The sequence below is a fragment of the Neomonachus schauinslandi genome, chromosome 10 (assembly GCF_002201575.2).
Source record: "Neomonachus schauinslandi chromosome 10, ASM220157v2, whole genome shotgun sequence".
Taxonomy (NCBI): domain Eukaryota; kingdom Metazoa; phylum Chordata; class Mammalia; order Carnivora; family Phocidae; genus Neomonachus; species Neomonachus schauinslandi.
This window is the reverse complement of record NC_058412.1, coordinates 19,506,487-19,523,531: the sequence shown is the minus strand read 5'-3', so window position 1 is coordinate 19,523,531 and position 17,045 is coordinate 19,506,487. Positions and strand designations below refer to the sequence as shown.

The 17,045-nt window shown below is 61.1% G+C and overlaps 1 protein-coding gene across 4 annotated transcripts in view; it reads left to right on the top strand.

Annotated features, from left to right (window-relative positions):
• The window catches only part of ADCY3 (adenylate cyclase 3), a 76,754-nt gene that overhangs the window by 45,314 nt on the left and 14,395 nt on the right, over window positions 1-17,045 (top strand). For 3 of the 4 annotated variants that reach the window (XM_044918546.1, XM_021697387.2, XM_021697386.2), the window contains exons 3-7: window positions 11,019-11,149; window positions 11,691-11,802; window positions 11,946-12,073; window positions 13,073-13,231; window positions 13,852-14,029. In XM_044918546.1, the coding sequence (XP_044774481.1) occupies window positions 11,019-11,149; window positions 11,691-11,802; window positions 11,946-12,073; window positions 13,073-13,231; window positions 13,852-14,029 (708 nt within the window). The remainder of the gene's footprint in view (window positions 1-11,018; window positions 11,150-11,690; window positions 11,803-11,945; window positions 12,074-13,072; window positions 13,232-13,851; window positions 14,030-17,045) is intronic. The other variant, XM_044918547.1, reaches the window with a different exon arrangement.

The following is a 17,045-nucleotide window of genomic DNA, read 5'->3' as shown; positions in this document are numbered from 1 at the left end:
ATGGATCTCACACTCAGAATTAACTTCCCAGGGAGGGGGCCATGGTTGAAGGAGGACGCCGGGGGGGATGGAGGGATGACAGGCTGTGGCAGAGGCCAGTGCTTCCTTTAAACCGCATTCTATTAGACGGGCTGGCCTGTCCTTATTCGGGGAAGAGAGGGCTGCCCCCAGTCCCCGTCAGAGGTGAGGAGGGAGAGCCCACGGCTGACTGTGCAGAGTTGATTCTAGGTCAGAGAAGCATCCGAAGGCCTCAGGGAGGGCCAGGGGGCCAGGTCCTCTTTGTCTGGGGCACCCTGGGGAGCGTGGTGCAGGTGGACGCTGGGTGGTTTTCCATGGAGCTCTTGGGGGGATGTGCAGGACAGAAGAGCCCCTTCTCTCTGCCTTTCCTTCTGCTTAAACCCAACACCCAGGGTCACCATGACCAGGGGATGATGTTTCTTCTTCATGCTGGAGTCTTTCCCCAGGTGGGTGACCTTCTGCCCTTGAGGTCTTGGAAGGAAGAACCATCCATTACCATGAGAGTCACAGACTTCTCCCCTGGGAGCCCCAGAACTTGGGACTCGGGAGTGCTGTCCTTTCATAAGGTCATCTGTTCCTTGTCTTCTTGAGTGGCCCTCCTCGCTGACCTCTGCCCACACCTTTGGCCCCGAGGGTGAGGCAGAGAGTAATCTCACCCCTGCGCCCTGTTCTCACGAGAGGTTGGTGGGGGAGAGGGAAGTCACACAGCCTTCACACAGAGAGACAGACACACAGACACAGAGCGAGAAAGACACACAGAGACCAGCTACGTCTTGCCCTGGGGTCGGGCTTCTGGTGTCCATCCTTAAAGCGTCCGCTCTTGTCCTGGCAACAGTGAGATCGGGGCTGGGGACCTGCCTCCTGGGGAGCCACGGGGGGAGGGGAGGCAGGTGTGGAGTGGGACGAACATGGCCCCACTGCGCCGTGGCGGCTCTGCGTCTTGCTCCTCGAGTGGGGGCCTGGGGCCAGGCTCTTGCACCATCAGCACCTGGTGTGGGTGGGACAGGCCCGTTGTCCACTAGACAGCCACAGAGGGCCCCGCTCCCCGACATGGGCCTCGAAATCTTCTTGCTACCTTAACATCCTCACGGACCCGCTCGCCAATGTATCTGATATTTTTAAGTTGTATTTTAGCCTCGAGCGCATCTTGGTTTGAGAAAAGCCAGAAGGCTAATTTCCCGTGGCGTGAAGCAGGGATTCGTGCTTCTGTGGGTTCCAGCCCCCCACCTCCTGGATTTCACAAAATGTTCCTCATTCTAGCGTTTCAGGATTTAGCAGAACCAATCCACGTTTTAGATAACGCAAGTGATGAGCCCACAGAGGACAGGTTGTTCCAGAGCCTTGGAGGGCTCCTGGCGGTGGGAGGGCGTCTGCTGCATCAGGTAGCCCCAGGCGCTGGTGGTGGTGACAGGACTGTGCCTGGGCTGTGTGGCTTCCAAGCTGCGGCCCTCCTGGGCCCTGGGGGGTCAGAGCCACATCCCCCCCGCAGCATGTGTACCCCCGGTTTTAGCGACTGCTGTCCCTGACCAGTGTGGCCGGGATTGTGGAGCGTCCCGCCCTCTCTCTGGCCAGAGGACTGACGTTTGGTTTCGTCAGGGGTAGTTTATCAGACGGTTACTTCATGTGGAGCCCTGGGCTGCGTTTTTACTGGATTATCTCCTTGAATCATCTCCGAAAACCCAGCGAAGAAGAGTTGGTGCGCCCCCCCACCCCACCCCAGCTGACCCCACCCCCGGCAGGGGCTTCTGTTGGGTAGTCTCTGGACCACACCCGGCCTGTGGGGATCTGCTTCCTTTGACCTGTCCGGAGTTTGAAACATTTCTAATACTTAGAAATTTGGACGTTCTCTATAAAAACTTGTATTTCTGACTGCCTTGGAAAATGGAAAGATACAACACAGGGCTCAAGAGGGAGGTGAGGCAGGGAGGTGGTGGGTGTCAGGTCCTGCAGGGCCTTGTAAGGACCATGGCTTTTCCCTGGAGGCATTGGAGGGTAGGAGGTTTTAAAAGATCAGTGTGGCCGCTGGTGGAGAAGAGAGGGCAGTGGAAGCAGGGAGACTAATTCGAAGCGATGCAGTCATTTTCGGGAGAAAGGATAGTGGCTCAGACCAGGATGGAGGTGATGAAAGGAATGATTCCAGGTGTTTTTTGAAGGTAGAGCTAACAGGATTCACTGCTGAGTGGCATGGGAGGTGGGAGAGTGGAGAGTCCACGATGGCTGTCGGGATTTGGGCCGGGAGGCCGTCGGGAGGTGAGGCACAGGTTTGGTGGGGGGTGGAGAGTCTTTCTTACCGACATCCATGAGGAGAGTTGAGGGTACACATCTCATCCTGTGCCCTACCTGTGTGTCTGGCAGGCTTGCTGGGCTGGGCCAGCATTTGCACACTCTGGAGGGGCCCTCCAGCGGTGACGATGGTCGGTCCTGTAGGACAAGGGCCTCAAGCTGGGGAGTCCAGTGAAAGCTGGCAACCAGACGGCTTCTGGGGAACACTTAGCGCTCCTCCTCCTCAAAGACAGTAGGCGGTGAGGGCAGGGGTGGGTTAGGGAGGGCTGAGTGCAGAGGTGGAGAGGGACACGTGGCAGGTCCTTCCCAGAGCGCCCGGCGCTCATCCCTCGCGTGGGAGGGACTGGGGTCGGGAGCCCAGCCAGAACTGGGGTGGGGCCGAGCAGAGGACCAGAGAGTAAAGGAAGGTGGGAGCTGCATTTGGGAAAAGCACTGGTGAGGTTTACTGCTGCATGGGGAGGAGGCATAGGGGAGCAAACCCAAACCACCAGCGACCCTCACAGGTGGAGAGCTGGTCTGTCGAACCCGCTGGAACCTTCACGCCTGGGGTGGGTTGAGCAGGGGCGGAAGCCCGTGGTTGGGCTCCCACCGCAGACACGGCAGGTCTTCCCCACTGATCACTGATGTGGCCTCGGCATCCTTCTCTAGGCAGCGGCTCTCTGTTACCCTGGGTTGGCCCGTAAGCCGCACTTACTTGCTACAGTGTTCTAGAACTGCTCTGATATGGTAGCCACTAGTTATATGTGGCCATGTACTTTTAAATGAATAAAAATTTAAAAAGTAAGCATTAGTGCGTCTGTCGTACTAGCCACGTCTCCTGTGCCCAGTAGCTACAAGTGGCTCGTGGGACCATCTCAGACAGCGTAGACCACAGAGCATTTGTTTGATTGCAGGAAGTTCTAACAGTGCTGTTCTAGAGGGCGATGGCTGGTCCCTTGGGCCACAGCTCCTAGTTGACAGCTCAGTATCTCGCCAAACCTCTCAGGAGCACCTGCTCTGTGCCAACCACACTGGGGGAGGGCTGCAGACACCACACACATGGCCGTCTTTGGGCCCAAAGTGTGGTCTCCTGAGACGGCAGTCCCCTTGGCCTGCACGGTGGCCCCTGTCTTTGGAGACCGTACAGGAGTCCAGGCAAGTGTCCCCTCTCCCCCTGTAGCAGGGTCAGAGTTCTGGGCTGCCCCTGGGTCTGTGTGATTTCTGCACTGTCCCAGATGATACGGCCTGGTGGTGGCCCCCATGCCAAGATTGTGACCCTGCTTCCTTCTCAGAGCTGACAACTTGAGAGACTCTGGGGATGCTGGCTCGGAGTCCGTTTTCACATTGGAGGGGCTTGTTCGAAGAGATGCCGGTCTTTGAGCTCCCTGGGAATGCCTACAGCCCTTGGCTGAAGACAGCAAAGCACTCCTGCCCCATGAGACCAGGCACTTCCCAGGTGACCTGAGTGCCCTGGCCGTCAGACCTCTTGGGAGTACTGTTTACCTTTGACCTTCCCAGCATTTAGCCTGGGGCCTTGCAGAGATGACCAGTGACTGTTCTTAGTGAGGCAGTAACCATGTCTTTGGATGGGGCAGCCCGTGCTGGTCCCTCGTGTAGACGGTGGCTGCCCTCCCCAGGCACACGCAGCGCAGTTCCCCCGATTGCACGTGCCGTGGCCCTTTGCCCTCTTCATCAGGGAGAGGCGAGCTGTGTGGGCTCTGACCTCCCAGGGCCGGCGGGCCAGGTCCTCCTGCTCCTCGTTTCCTTCCTTCTGCTGCCTCCTCTGCTCAGCTGGTCAGGCACCTGCTGTGGTCCTTGGACCTTTGTTTTGGCTTTCAAGTGGCCTGGAAGCTCCAAGAATCTGGAGAAATCAGGCCCAGAGCAGATGTGTTTGTGGACAGCTGTGCATCTGCTCACAGCCTGTGATGGGTTGTAGTGATGTGTGTATGTGCACGTGTGTGTGTACGTACCCACGGGACGTGCAGAGGACACACTCGGGCACGCACGAGGACACGGCATGCAAACAGACTACAGGCTTGCTTCGTGCAGACGCCACCCACCCACCCAGCTACCTGGGCACTGCTGATTTCTCTCTCCATTTTAAGTCTCCACCGCCCCACCCCCCCGCCCCTTTACAAGGATGTTGTAGAAACTTAGCTTCTCATCAGCCAAGCTCATGTATCCAAATCCCTGCTGGCCACCGCCTGTAACGAACTCCTGAATGCCCCGTCAGGGCCCCCGGAGCAGTGCGGGCCTCCTGCTTCTGTCTCAGTCCTGAGCCGTACAAAGGCAAGGCCTGGCCTGAGTCAGTGCTGAGGAGAAGGGGGCTTGATTGGTTCCTTCCCAGAGCCTGGTGGAGGCCATGCGGACAGCCTGCCCTGGTCAGGGGCTTACGGCCCACCTGAGCAGTGTGGCAAATACCTGTTTACAAATCCCTGCCCGGGCCCGGGACGCACGCTGCACCCCAGCCGGTCCCCCCCCTCCGCCCCACCTCTGCACGGCGCCCTGACGCACGCTGCACCCCAGCCGGTCCCCCCCCGCCGCCCCACCTCTGCACAGCGCCCGGACGCACGCTGCACCCCAGCCGGTCCCCCCCCTCCGCCCCACCTCTGCACGGCGCCCGGACGCACGCTGCACCCCAGCCAGTCCCCAGCCCCGCCCACCTCTGCACAGCCCCCAGGGCGGGCTTCCGGTGCTTCTCCCTGGGATCTGGGTCACTTTTTTGCTCTACCCAGAAAGCCTACTAGAAACTTTCAGGGCTTGTTCTTTCCTTTGCCTCATTTGGTTCTTTTCCCAGAGAGGGTCAAGGCCTTGACTAGGTGTGTATTTTTAGGATAGCCATCAAAGCACTTCAGGGCTGGGGAGAGACCACGTGAGGCAGCTTCCCCACCTTCTCCATCTCTCTGCATGGACCCATGTGGCAGGGCCCCAGGCCTCGGCTTGGCAAGTCTGGCAGGTTCCCATCCTGTGGTGGACTCCCTCCTGTCACCTCCTCACCCAGCGTCCAGGACCTGAGCTCACTAGCTCTTAGCGCAGCACGTTCTTTGTTTGAACTGCTTTGACTCTTAGAACATTTTTCCAGCTCTAGAAGCCAGTCTGTTCCCCAAAGCCTTCCCTTGCTAGCTTCCTCTCGTGGGATCCTCCAGAGCAAGCACCATCCCTTTTCCACGTACCCTCAGGCCTGAAGGTTGCTCCCATGTCACTGTGGAGGCTGCGCTTCTCTGGGTGGGTTCCCAGCCTCTCAGCCCACCTCTGACGCCTGGCCTCAGGCTCCTGCACCTTGTGGTCACGCCCCAACGAGGGCCTAGTGAACTGTTGCCTTGAGGAAATCTGTCTCCTCGAATGCTCCTAAAGGGGCGCTTCCAAACTTTAATGTGGTCGCGAGTTACCTGAGGGTATCTGGGCCTCATGAGGAACGGGCCTCAGGTGAGGCTGAGGCTGCCACTCCGAGGGCCAGACTGGGCTGTGGGGCCCGAGGTCCTGAGGGATGGGCTGAGATGTCCAGGGACTCGCCATAGATTTCTGCTCCTCCCCGTAGCGGGGTCAAACGATGCACGTTTCCCCTGTTAACCATACTAGGCCCCTTGCGGGCAGTTGGTGGCCTCACGCTGTGCATATGCCATGGGGGAGGCCTTCTGGGGCCAGCACAGCTGGCTTCTGTCACAGCTTTGGGGTGACTCAGCATCTCCGAGCCCTCACCTTTGGCCCTGTGGGTTACTCAGGGTCCACTGCCAGTCACTGAGACCGGGCCTCGCAGCGTTGGCCCCTTTCTCCTCCCCTTAGCCTGTGAGGAGGGGGTATGGCGGCTGAGGGAGGTCACTGTGGCCTGCCCAGGGTCTGTCCTAAAGAGCCAGGAGTCTCCCTCAGTAGCACCTCTCTCCTGTCCTCTGCTGACCCATCAGAAGGAATGCCAGTATCTGCCACCAGCCCTGGCCTGCCCTCCCTGAGGCCGAAAGGTGGCCTGGTCTGCTGCTGGGCCACCACGCTGAGGCAGCCACAGAGGTCTCAGCTGGGTCCGCTTCTGCAAGGAGGACCCTCATCAGGAGTAGCTGGATGTCCCAGCTCAACTCCACAAGCACTGGGGGCAGCACAGAAAGGACGTTCGGGTGGGCTCACCCACTGGGAGAGTCCTCACAGGTGTTTCTAGAGCAGCCTCGTCAGGTCCTTCCTAGGGAGGATTTGGGCACTTCATGTTCCTTCACATTTGCAGCAGAACAGCGTCCAGTGTGGATGAGAGAATTGCTGTGTCAGAAGCACATCCTTTGGTGAACAAGTCCCACCTGTACTTTCGGTCCAAGAGCCCTGGGTTCTAGTTCTGGGTCTGTCGCTAACTCTGAGGAACCTGGGATAAACTAAACCGCTTACCCCCTTCATGCTTTGGTTTGGTCGCCTGCAAAATGGAGGCCGTATTACACATGCATGAAAATACAGGGCAAGGGAGGAAGTTTTAGCAAAGAAGGGGGACAGTGTGGATCCTGGCCAGTAGCGTCCATTTGCCTGGTGAGTGGCAATACTTGAGAACTAGAGAAAGAAACAAGGCCAGGGTGATGGTTCTGTCACTTGGCTCCCGGAGAAGACCCCTGCCACCTCCCTCTTGTGCTGTGGGGCGGGTGTCCCCTCCTGGCTTCGGACCTGGCCATCAGTCTCCTTCCTCGGCTTTCATCCAGGCGGACGTGGGAGTCCGGAGCGAGCCTGGCGGACTGGCAGGGCCCTTCCCTTTCTAAGAAATCTGGTCATTACCAGGGTTAGGGTCATAGCAAGGGAAGTTTTGTGTTTATTTCCAGTTCAAAAAGTATGTTTAAAAAAGCAGCAGCATAACCATATAGCAGTTTTGAAAAACATAACCCATTTTCTCGGGATTCCATTTGCCAGGTCAGATTACCCTGTTCCCTCTCGCACGTACTCTTCTGCCGTGATTCAGGGGCGGGCGTGGGTCTGCCGTCCCCTTCTCAGGATACGGTGTTGGCTCTTCCTCTTTGGTCACGTTCTCATCACGGCACTTGTCATTATGATCGTTTCTATGAGGTTTGTCCAAAGGATGTGTCCCAGTCGAATGAGCCACTTGCTGGGCATTTGGGCCTTCCAGTCTTTTCCACAAATGTGAGTGATGTTCATTGAAGTTCTTCTGGCATGTATGTCTTTTTACTTCTCATGGATTATTTCTGTTGGAAAAATCCCCAGGAGAGCCATTAATGGGTCAGAGGCTCGGAACATTCTTATGACTCCCGAAACATATAGTAGTTGCTATTTTAGGAAGAGTGGGAGTTGCTATTTTAGGAAGAGCCTCTATGCTGGGGAGACCAAGCCACATCCCTCGGCTGCTCTGGGTGGTCCTGCACCCCTATAGAGGCCTGGCTGTGTTTCAGGGAAATTAGGACTGTGGTCAGAGGCACGGAGCACCTCGCAGCGCTGGATTGGTTCCCAGGGAGCCCAGAGAGGCTCTTCTGGAGGGACAGGGCTCTGAGCTGGGGTCTGACCCTGTGGGTGCTGGCTGCTGGGGCTGCATAGGCCAGTTGGCTGGGAGCCCAGCACAGGTCGCTGCGACTATCCTAATCCTTGATGTCCCGCGACCCCTGCCTGTGCACACACCTGAGTGTCCTCTTCCCCGGGCTGGCGGGCCCTCCCCCACTCCTCACACATCTGCCTCTTCCTCCCCTTAGTGAGCACCTGCATGCACGGGTGGCGGGGTCAGGGAGGGCATGGAGGGACAGAGAGAGAGCAAGGCTGAGACATCATGGAAGGCGGGACCTGTCTTTGTCTCCCCTTCATCATTGTGCCCGGACCAGACAGGGTTCCTCGGCCTGGTCGAGTGACCCCAAGGACTCTCTGCTCACCCTGGATACCCTACTGGGGCTCTTAACCTATAATAAATCTGTGGCCAGCCTTTGAAGCCCAAAGGATTTTAGGCCTCATCTTCCTGAGGCACCTGCTGCCCCCACACCCTCAGTAACACTTCTCCTCAGGTGACAGAACAGCTGCAGCATATTGAGCACTTGCTGTATGCAGGCCTGTTCTCAGTGCCCTACGGTGAGGAGTCACTTCGTCCTCCTGCTTTCCCGACGGCTAACTGTTGCCCGGGATCACACAGCCAGTCGGCGGCGGGGCAGGGGTCTGAGCTAGGCTGTGGGGCCCGGAGCCCAAGCTCTTGACGCCGCCACACCCTCCCGTCCCCGCCAGCCCGGGTTCCTGCCCCGGCACTCGCCGCCTTGTCCCCTCCGGACTCCAGCAGCTCTCCGCCTAGGCCGCCCTGAGGGCTGGCAGGGCCCCAGGCCTTCGGCTTGTCTGGAAAACCCTCCTAGTGGCTCCTGTCCTTCCCAAGCTGAGCGCTTGCTCCTCGGTGCGTGGCCTTAGTTCAGTTTCCGAAGGCCCGTCACCACACGCGGGCAGGGGGCACAGGGGCTCCCCCCTGGGCTCCGGCCCCTCATTCCTCTGCGACGGTGCCCCTCGCGGGGTTGTTAGCAGCGGGAGCGACATGGCTGTGGAAATGGGAGAATGGTAGTAACCGCTGTGGCACTTCACGCTGGGCTGAGGGCCACTCGCCTGGTCGTTACCCTGTGCCTGACCACAGGAGGGACAGGGGAGAGGGACCTCCTGTGGCGCAGGGGTGAGCAGGTGGGGGCTCTGGTCCACAGACCGTCGTGGGAGCAGAAGGGGAGCTGTCGCTACCGCAGAGCTGTCTTCTTCCGGAGCTGGTGAGGGAGGCCCCAGCCCTCTGGCTTCCGGGGGGCACGGGCCCGGGCCCTTGGGGGCCTCTTGGCTGCCTCACCCAGAGGAGAGGAGCAGAACCTCCACACTTTGGTTCTCCTGCCCCAGAGAAGGTGTGTTTCAAACACAGAGCTGGGTTCTCTGGCCTCAGGGTCCACTGAACACAGCCGAGAACAAGAGCCAGCAGGGCCCCCCGACCCTCGCAGACCCTTGGTGGGAGGCGAGGTCCCCCGCTCCTGTTCCCACCAGGCTGGCGTCCCTGCCAAGGTCTGGGACCCACAGCCTCTGTTCCTCTGGACCGGCCCCAGACGCAGAGGACACAGGCAGCCGCTCTTGGTTTCCTGGCCACCCCTGCACCCAGGTAGCTCCTGTAGCTGGCGGGCTAGACACAGTACTGCTGGACCCCCCTGCCCCTCCCGCTGTGCTCCTCCCTGTCCGTCGGCCGAGCTCTGCAGCACGTGGCCTGGCCCCCCAGAACCACTCCAGCACGGGGGGCAGGCCCAGCCGTGCCTCTCTGTCCCCGCCTGTTGCCCACCTCCCACCCCCCCTTCTTCTCCCAAGCCGACCTCAGCTTTGCTGCCTCGCCCCATAGGCCTCAGCCTCCCCTTAGCCACACTTGCCGTACCCCCGCAAACCTCAGCTTGAGCCGCAAGCTCAAGTTTCTCCCCCACCATCCTCCACCAGACCCATCACCACCTGCCTCCCATCTCGGGGCACGGGGCCGTGCAGCCTTGCCGATGCGGTGCCCTGCCTAGGCTTCTCTGTCTGGCTTCACCCCCTCCCAGGGGCTGTCTCCTGCCCCATCTCCCAGCCCCCCGAGCCGACTCAGTGTCTGCCTGCAGCACGTCCCAAACCAGCCCGTCTGTCCCCTCGCGTCTCTCCGCCTCTGTTCCTGACTTCACAGACGGGCACCTTCCACCCAGAGGCCGAAGCCACGGGCCTGTCCTGCCTGCTTGGTGCAAGCGGTCCCCAAGCCCCACTCTGCCAGGACGACTGCTAACTTGGTTGCCCTGTCCTGCCATGTCACACCCCTGTGCCCTGCAGCTTTTGGGAAGGAGTGCCCCGTTCCTTGCCTGGCACACGAGGCCCTTCGTGGTGCAAAACAGGGGTTGGCAGACGTTTTCTGGAAAGGGCCAGAAGAGCCTTTTTCAGCTTTGCAGGCTGTATGTTCTGTGTCACAACAACTCGGCTCTGCTCTCGGAGGGAGAAGACAGCCACAGATGACACAGAAACCAGAGAGCGGGGGGAGGGGGGCCGGGGGCAGCAGACAGGCGGCAGCGGCCCGCACGTGGCGGTGTGCCAACCCCCCCACTCCATCCAAACCTACCTCTGGAGCTGCAGGTCCCTGAACCCGGGGTCCTCAGGTCTCTGTGCCTTGTGTATGCGGCTCCCTCGGACAGGATGTTCTCAGCATCTCAGTCTTCAAGCCTCACTTCCAGGAAGTCCTCCTGCTTGCCCCTGACACACCCGGCTGATTCTGGCACCCTTCTTTCTTACTGCCCTGCTCTCCCTCGCTTGTCTTGGCACTTACCAAACTGCACGTTGGGAGGCATGCTCACCTGTCGCCCCATGAGGCCCTCAGCCCTCTGAGGGCAGAGACTCAGTCCTTTGCTGGCATTGGTACCCAGCGTGCTGCCTGGCACGTAGTAGGTCTCCGGTCACGTTGAATCAGGATTCTTGAATGACTGGTCTGTGCAGGGTGCAGTGGATGACACAAGGTCCTGCCCTTGGGGGCCCCTAGTGCAGGGGCTAGAACAGGCCCACGTAGGCACTGTCGCCTTCCCTGGGGCCGTGAGGGTGCTCTGGAGGTTCAGAGCCAAGCATGGGTTTCTTCGTGGGTGTTTGACTCCCATCAGGGCCTGAAGATGCTCCATCACAGGAAGCTGCTGCCCTGGGCCTCTGGCTGCTTCCCAGCCTGGGATCTGTGCCGGGAGGGCTCTGGCTGACGTCTGCCGCCGCAAGTATCCGAACGTGCCCCTGGAGGGTACAGGCCGGACCCTGCCTCCCCACTAACCCGGTCTTCCTCCTCCCAGGAGAACCTTATGCTTTCCATCCTGCCCAAGCATGTGGCTGACGAGATGCTGAAGGACATGAAGAAGGACGAGAGCCAGAAGGACCAGCAGCAGTTCAACACCATGTACATGTATCGGCACGAGAACGTCAGGTGCGCCGGGCCTGGGCTCTGAGAGCAGGACGGGGGCTGGACTTTGTGGGGTCGGCCGTGCCCTGTGGGGTTCCAGAGTCTTCCGCCAGGACTAGAAGCTGAGCCATCCCCGCCATGTGAGCCTCAGCCCCTGTGGGAGCAGTGTTCCCGGCCCATGTTGGGGCTGAGACATCTAAGCTGTGTGGTCCAGCCCCAGCATCATACAGACATCACCCAGGGTGGGGAGGTGACATCCGGGAGGTCACCCAGCCATTCAGGGCCAGCACTGGGGCTCACAGCCGTGCTTCTTCCAGGAGGGGTGGGTTCATCCTGGGGCCAGGATCGGGCAGCGTGGGGGAAGGAGGCCCCGTGGAGGAGGGGCCCACAAGGATAAGCTAAACATCAGAGCCCCGAATTCACCCAGGAAGTGCCAAGGGTCTCACTGCTTTGGGGTCTAAAACTGCGCCGGGGTCCTGGCTGCCCGTGGTGGGCAGTGGGAGCTGGTGGGGGAGCCAGGCACGCTGTCTGGAGCCTCACGGCTGCTGCCCCCCTCCTCTTGCAGCATCCTCTTTGCGGACATTGTGGGCTTCACGCAGCTGTCTTCTGCTTGCAGTGCCCAGGAGCTTGTGAAGCTGCTCAACGAGCTCTTTGCCCGCTTTGACAAGCTGGCTGCCGTGAGTGCCCGGGCCTCGTCGGGCTTTCGGGCTCGGGGGCCACCCTCGGGGCGTGGGCCTGCCCCCCCCCCCCAGCTCGCCCGGTTTCCTCGCACCATGTCCAGTAGGGACTCAGAGCCACCCCCCACACCCTGTGCTTTCAGAAATACCACCAGCTGCGGATTAAGATCCTGGGTGACTGTTACTACTGCATCTGCGGCCTGCCCGACTACCGGGAGGACCACGCCGTCTGCTCCATCCTCATGGGGCTCGCCATGGTGGAGGCCATCTCGTGAGTGGGGGGCTCCGGAGGCGGGGCGGTGGACCACAGGAGAGGCAGGCCTTCCGTGCTCGGTTGTGGGGGCCCAGCGCACCCCAGGCCCCCTGTCCCGTGGGTGTTGTGTTGGTCGGCAGGCAGCCCAGTACCCAGTTCTGGGAAGTGGGGGACATGGCTCGTCTTCCTCACGGCTGAGGGGCTGCCAGCCTTCCATGGCCTCCGAGGAGCCCAGCCTCCATCCACTGTGGTTTTCTGGAGAAGTGGCCGTCGTGGTGAAGTCTGTCACAGCCCCTCACATTCATCTGGATTCCCCCCCAGGGCCCCCATTCCTCTCTCAGTGTTTTCTCACTGTGAGCCTCCAGGCCCATCTCCGGTCAGCAAGTCCGTGTGCGGCAGTGTGGGACTGGAACCCTGGCCTCTGCTCTGGGCTCCCAGCTCCACCGCTGCGAGCCGTGAGGACCTTGCACTCTCCCCCTCACACTCCCCGCTGTGCCTTGGAGGCCCTCCCAGGCAGGCCCTGGCTGGATCAGGCCCCAGAAGGGAAGGGGGCTCCTTGCTGAGGCTTCTCCCCCGGCCAGGATGGGGGCCGGGAGGGGTCACCTTGCCACCAGAGGGCCATTTTGCATTGTTACCATCTTCGGGTTAGAGCTCCTCTGACATTGGCCTAGAAACAGATGCCGCACGGGGCGGGGGGGTGGGGGGGGTGGGTAGTTCAGGATCACTCGCCTCCACTTCCCTCACCACGGGGCAGCTTTCCCGGCTACACGTGAGCCCTGGCGCGGTGCTTGGCACAGGTGGACGCGGGCAAGTAGCAGCCTTCCCTCTGTCGGCCCGCTGGACCCCAGCCGCAGGTGACTCGGCTCAAGTGCAGGCAGAGCGCTGTGGGGCGCCCTGGAGTCCCCTCGGCCTGGAGGGGAGGAAAGCCCGTGCAGAGCTCCTCCCCGGGGCATGGAGGGCCAGCCGCCTTGCTGCGGCCATGCCCGAGCCCTCCTCCTCTCCGTGTGTGCCTGGCAGGTACGTGCGGGAGAAGACGAAGACTGGGGTGGACATGCGTGTGGGGGTGCACACGGGCACCGTGCTGGGGGGCGTCCTGGGCCAGAAGCGCTGGCAATACGACGTGTGGTCTACCGACGTCACTGTGGCCAACAAGATGGAGGCCGGTGGCATCCCCGGGTGAGCCAGCGTTCCTTCCCAGTGGGGAGGTGCGGGGGCCGAGGGAGGGGGCCGTGGCTCAGACAAGAGACACCCCGGAGCAGCGTTCCTCCTGGGGGCGCCTGCCTCCTGGCCTGAGCCCGGCTGTGGCCCCCCGCCCGCCGTGGGGCCACAGGCCGGCATCTGGGCACGCTGTGCGGGGGCTGCCTGGGGAGGCCGGGTCCCCCGGAGGGCGCCGCGCTGGAGGAGCAGGCTCCGAGGCACCTGCACACCCGGCTGGAGCTCGGTCACAGACTCAGCCGGTCAGGACGGACGGGCTGAGGAGGCAGCCACGCGTTCCCCGCCTGGCTCAGCCCCTCCCAGGCGGTCACGATCCTCCCCCTCCGTGGTCACTCCCCAGAAACGGGTTTCTTAGCCCCTGGCGACAGGTGTTGCAACTAGGAACCCGCAAGGTACGCAGCGGTAGGACGTCACGACAGGGTTCAGGGCGGCCCTCCGAATTCCTCACCTCCCGCAGCGCTCTGCGCGGCCTGGGGACGTCGCCTGCCTGCCTCGTGGCCGTAGCGCCGAGGCTCAGAGGCGTGGGTGGCCTCCCCGGGCTCTGGCGGCCTGACGGGCCCGGGCTCCTCGCTGCCGTGCAGGCGTGTGCACATCTCCCAGAGCACCCTGGACTGCCTGAAGGGCGAGTTCGACGTGGAGCCGGGCGACGGGGGCAGCCGCTGTGAGTACCTGGACGAGAAGGGCATCGAGACCTACCTCATCGTCGCGTCCAAGCCAGAGGTGAAGAAAACGGCCACGCAGCACGGTCTCGGCGGCCCGGTGAGTGCCCCGGCCGGCCCGGACCGGCACGGGAAGGCGGGCTCGAGAAGCCGGGCCGGTGGAAGAGCGGCCAGGGCCGTGGGGGGCACCCAGGCGGGGCGCGGCGGGGGACGGAGAGCGCGTGGCTCCGGCGGCCAGAAGGGAGGCCCCCGGGGACGGCGGCCGGCGGGGGCTGGCTCCCCTGCGTCGGGGGGAGCGGTCGGAGCCCTGGGAGAGACCGGGGCGCCCAGGGAGAGGCTTCCCAGAGCCGCGCGGAGGCCGAGGAGGCCGGGGGCAGGCCGTGGGTGGCTTGGGCACGGAGACGGGGAACCGAGGCCGGGAAGGTTTGCTGGGTGGGAGAAGAAGAACAGGCCGGAAGCAGTGAAGCCGGCCCGCCCTGCTCTCGTCTCTGTGCCGCTTCCCTGCCTCTCGTCAGACCCGAAGCCCTGAGCCGCGGCCCCAGCTTCTCCCGCCCGCCGCCGGCCTCCTGACGGGCTGTCTGGTTCGGAGCCACCAGGGGCCGCTGCGGAAGTGGAGCGCACTCCGTCCTGCTCGGCTGAACCGGGGAGTTGTTTCACTCCTCGTAACTTTGTACTTAGGAACGCACCAGTCGCACCGTCGTGAGAATGTAAGGGCTAAGGAGTCTGGCGCTGTCGGGGATGGCATGTGGTCTGAGGCCGTCCCACGGCTGGGGCTTTGCCTCGTGAGGGCAAAAGCAGAGCGTGAGCTGGTCTGGGGAGGCTTCAGGGGCTGTGGCTGAAGACGTGACCCCTGGGGAAGTTTTAAAAGAGAACTACACACCTTCTCCCCTCCCGCAAATGTATGTGATGACCAGCGAATCAAACAGAAACAGAAGGTTCGTCCATTAGCTCCAATCGCAACCACTATTCAGGGAGTGCTTCTGTGCGTCCATTATTTCACGTACTCCTCAAGACAACCCTGCGAGAAGGGGGCTGTTGTCATACCCACTTTGCAGAGGAGGAAACTGAGACCCAGAACTTTGCACACGAGTTGCAGATCTAGTAGGTGGCAGAGCAGGGCCCGTGCCCCCGGCCTGCCCGCCATGCTGCATCCCAGGTGTGCGTGGGTCCCTCCCGTGGGCAGCTCACACAAACTCAGCACCGGGAGGGACGCACAGGGGGATAGGACACCACCTCACTCCCGAGTAATTTAAAATCCCCCTCGGCACCAGTGTTAAAGGCCAGTTCAGGGTATTTTCTGCTGCATATAAAGTCTGAGCTGCAATTAAATGCTCCAAAGAACTCAGAAAAGTAGGGAGCTGTCTTTCAGAATATTAGGAACGGTCAGGGTAGAAAGTAGAGCCTCGTGAAATAAGACTCGACCTTGACACAAAATTAACGAGTCCTTCATATTTTTAAGAGTGCCACATGCAGAACTTTAATACATTCCCTAGAACAAATTAAAAACGTGTCTTCTAAGCTGTTCTACAAGACCGTAACTGACAATAATCTAAGAAATGAGCTTTTATAAAGTGCTAGGAAATTTATAATTTCTGGCATATAAAATTTTTAATCGAGAAATGCTACTCCTTTCAAACATTACCCACAAATTGGGTTTTACCAGGGACCACCTTGAAGTCACAAATGGCAGTCAGATAGGTCTTTGGGACCACACTCGTTCTCCTTTGTTCTAATCTTGTATTTTATTTTGCTTATTTCAACAACCCTTGCATGGTATGTAATTTGGATCAGGCTTTGTTTGCCGCACCGGACACCCCTCCGAGGGTGCAGATGAGGCCACCGAGGCAAGGGAGCCTGGGCAGAGCGGGCTTTATGAAGCTGTCATGCTTGAGTCATCATTCAGCATCTCGGGGAACTTGAGCATTCAGCTGTGGTAGCTCGTGCCCCCGTGTTCACGGCCGGGGTGCGCGGGCCGGTGAACCACGCATCACAGCCCCTGTAGCTCGTGTGCCCAGCCGAGCGACTGTTCCGGAAGCCTCCACCTCAGACGTGGGCGAATAAGGCGACATTCACCTGCTCGGCCACCACGGGGTCGGAGGCAGTAATGCGCAGATGTCCGCGGGGGGGGGGGGGGGGGGGGGAACATGTGTTGTGGGGGGACAGTGGGAAGAAGGAAGGAAGGTGGTGAGGGGTGCTCCTTGGAAAGTCACGGGAGCGAACACAGTTCCACTTGCGGAAATCTGTCCCCGTGGTTTTGTGAGATAAAGCGACGGACAGGGAGGAGAGTGAGGACAGTCCTCACAATGAGTCCTTCCCGAGTGTTGAAAAGCTTCCAGACCTCTCCCTGCCCACCCTGCCCTGGTTGAGCCTCAGCCAGGCTGGTCTCAGATGCCTCCTCTGATGACTCCCGGGTCTCCACCTCAGGCCCAGCCGGCTTGCCTACACTCACCCCTGCACGAACACGGGCAGCTCGGTCCCCGGTCCCTGGTCCCCGGCCCGGGGCCTGCTCAGCCCTCTGTCCTCCCATCTCCTCGGTGGCGGCTTCATTCTTTCAGCAGCTCAGACCAAACACCGGACACAGCCTTGACCCCTCTCTTTACCGGCCACAAGCCAGTTCCGTCGACCCTCCTGCGAGGGAGGACTCTGACTGCCCCCGTCCCCGCCCCACGCCCTTGTAGCCGCCACCTGGTCGGGCCACGTGACCAGATCGCGGGTCTCTAGCCAGTGACCCTCGCGCTGGCCGGGCCCCACCGTCCCTTCTCCACAGCAGGCGGTGCTCCTGCTGAAGCGCCAGGGGACGTCCTGTCACTGCCTTGGTCTCTGCCTCCCTCGGAGGGAAGGCCGGGTACAGCCAGGCCCTCGCTCCGCTCATTCACTGCCCCGGCGGCGGCACGGGCCTCCCGGCTGGTGCTCAGGGTGCACACCTGCTGCAGGGCCTTTGCACCAGCTTCTCTCTCTTCCCCGGGGCGGGGGGGAGGCCCATCCCCCGAGAGCTGCAGGATTCACTCCTTCAGGTCGTCACTGAAATGTCATCCTCACGGTGACACCTCCCCTGACCTCGTTACCGTCTCGCTCCCCAGCGATCCCCGTGCCCCTTCCCCTCTTTACCTCTCTCC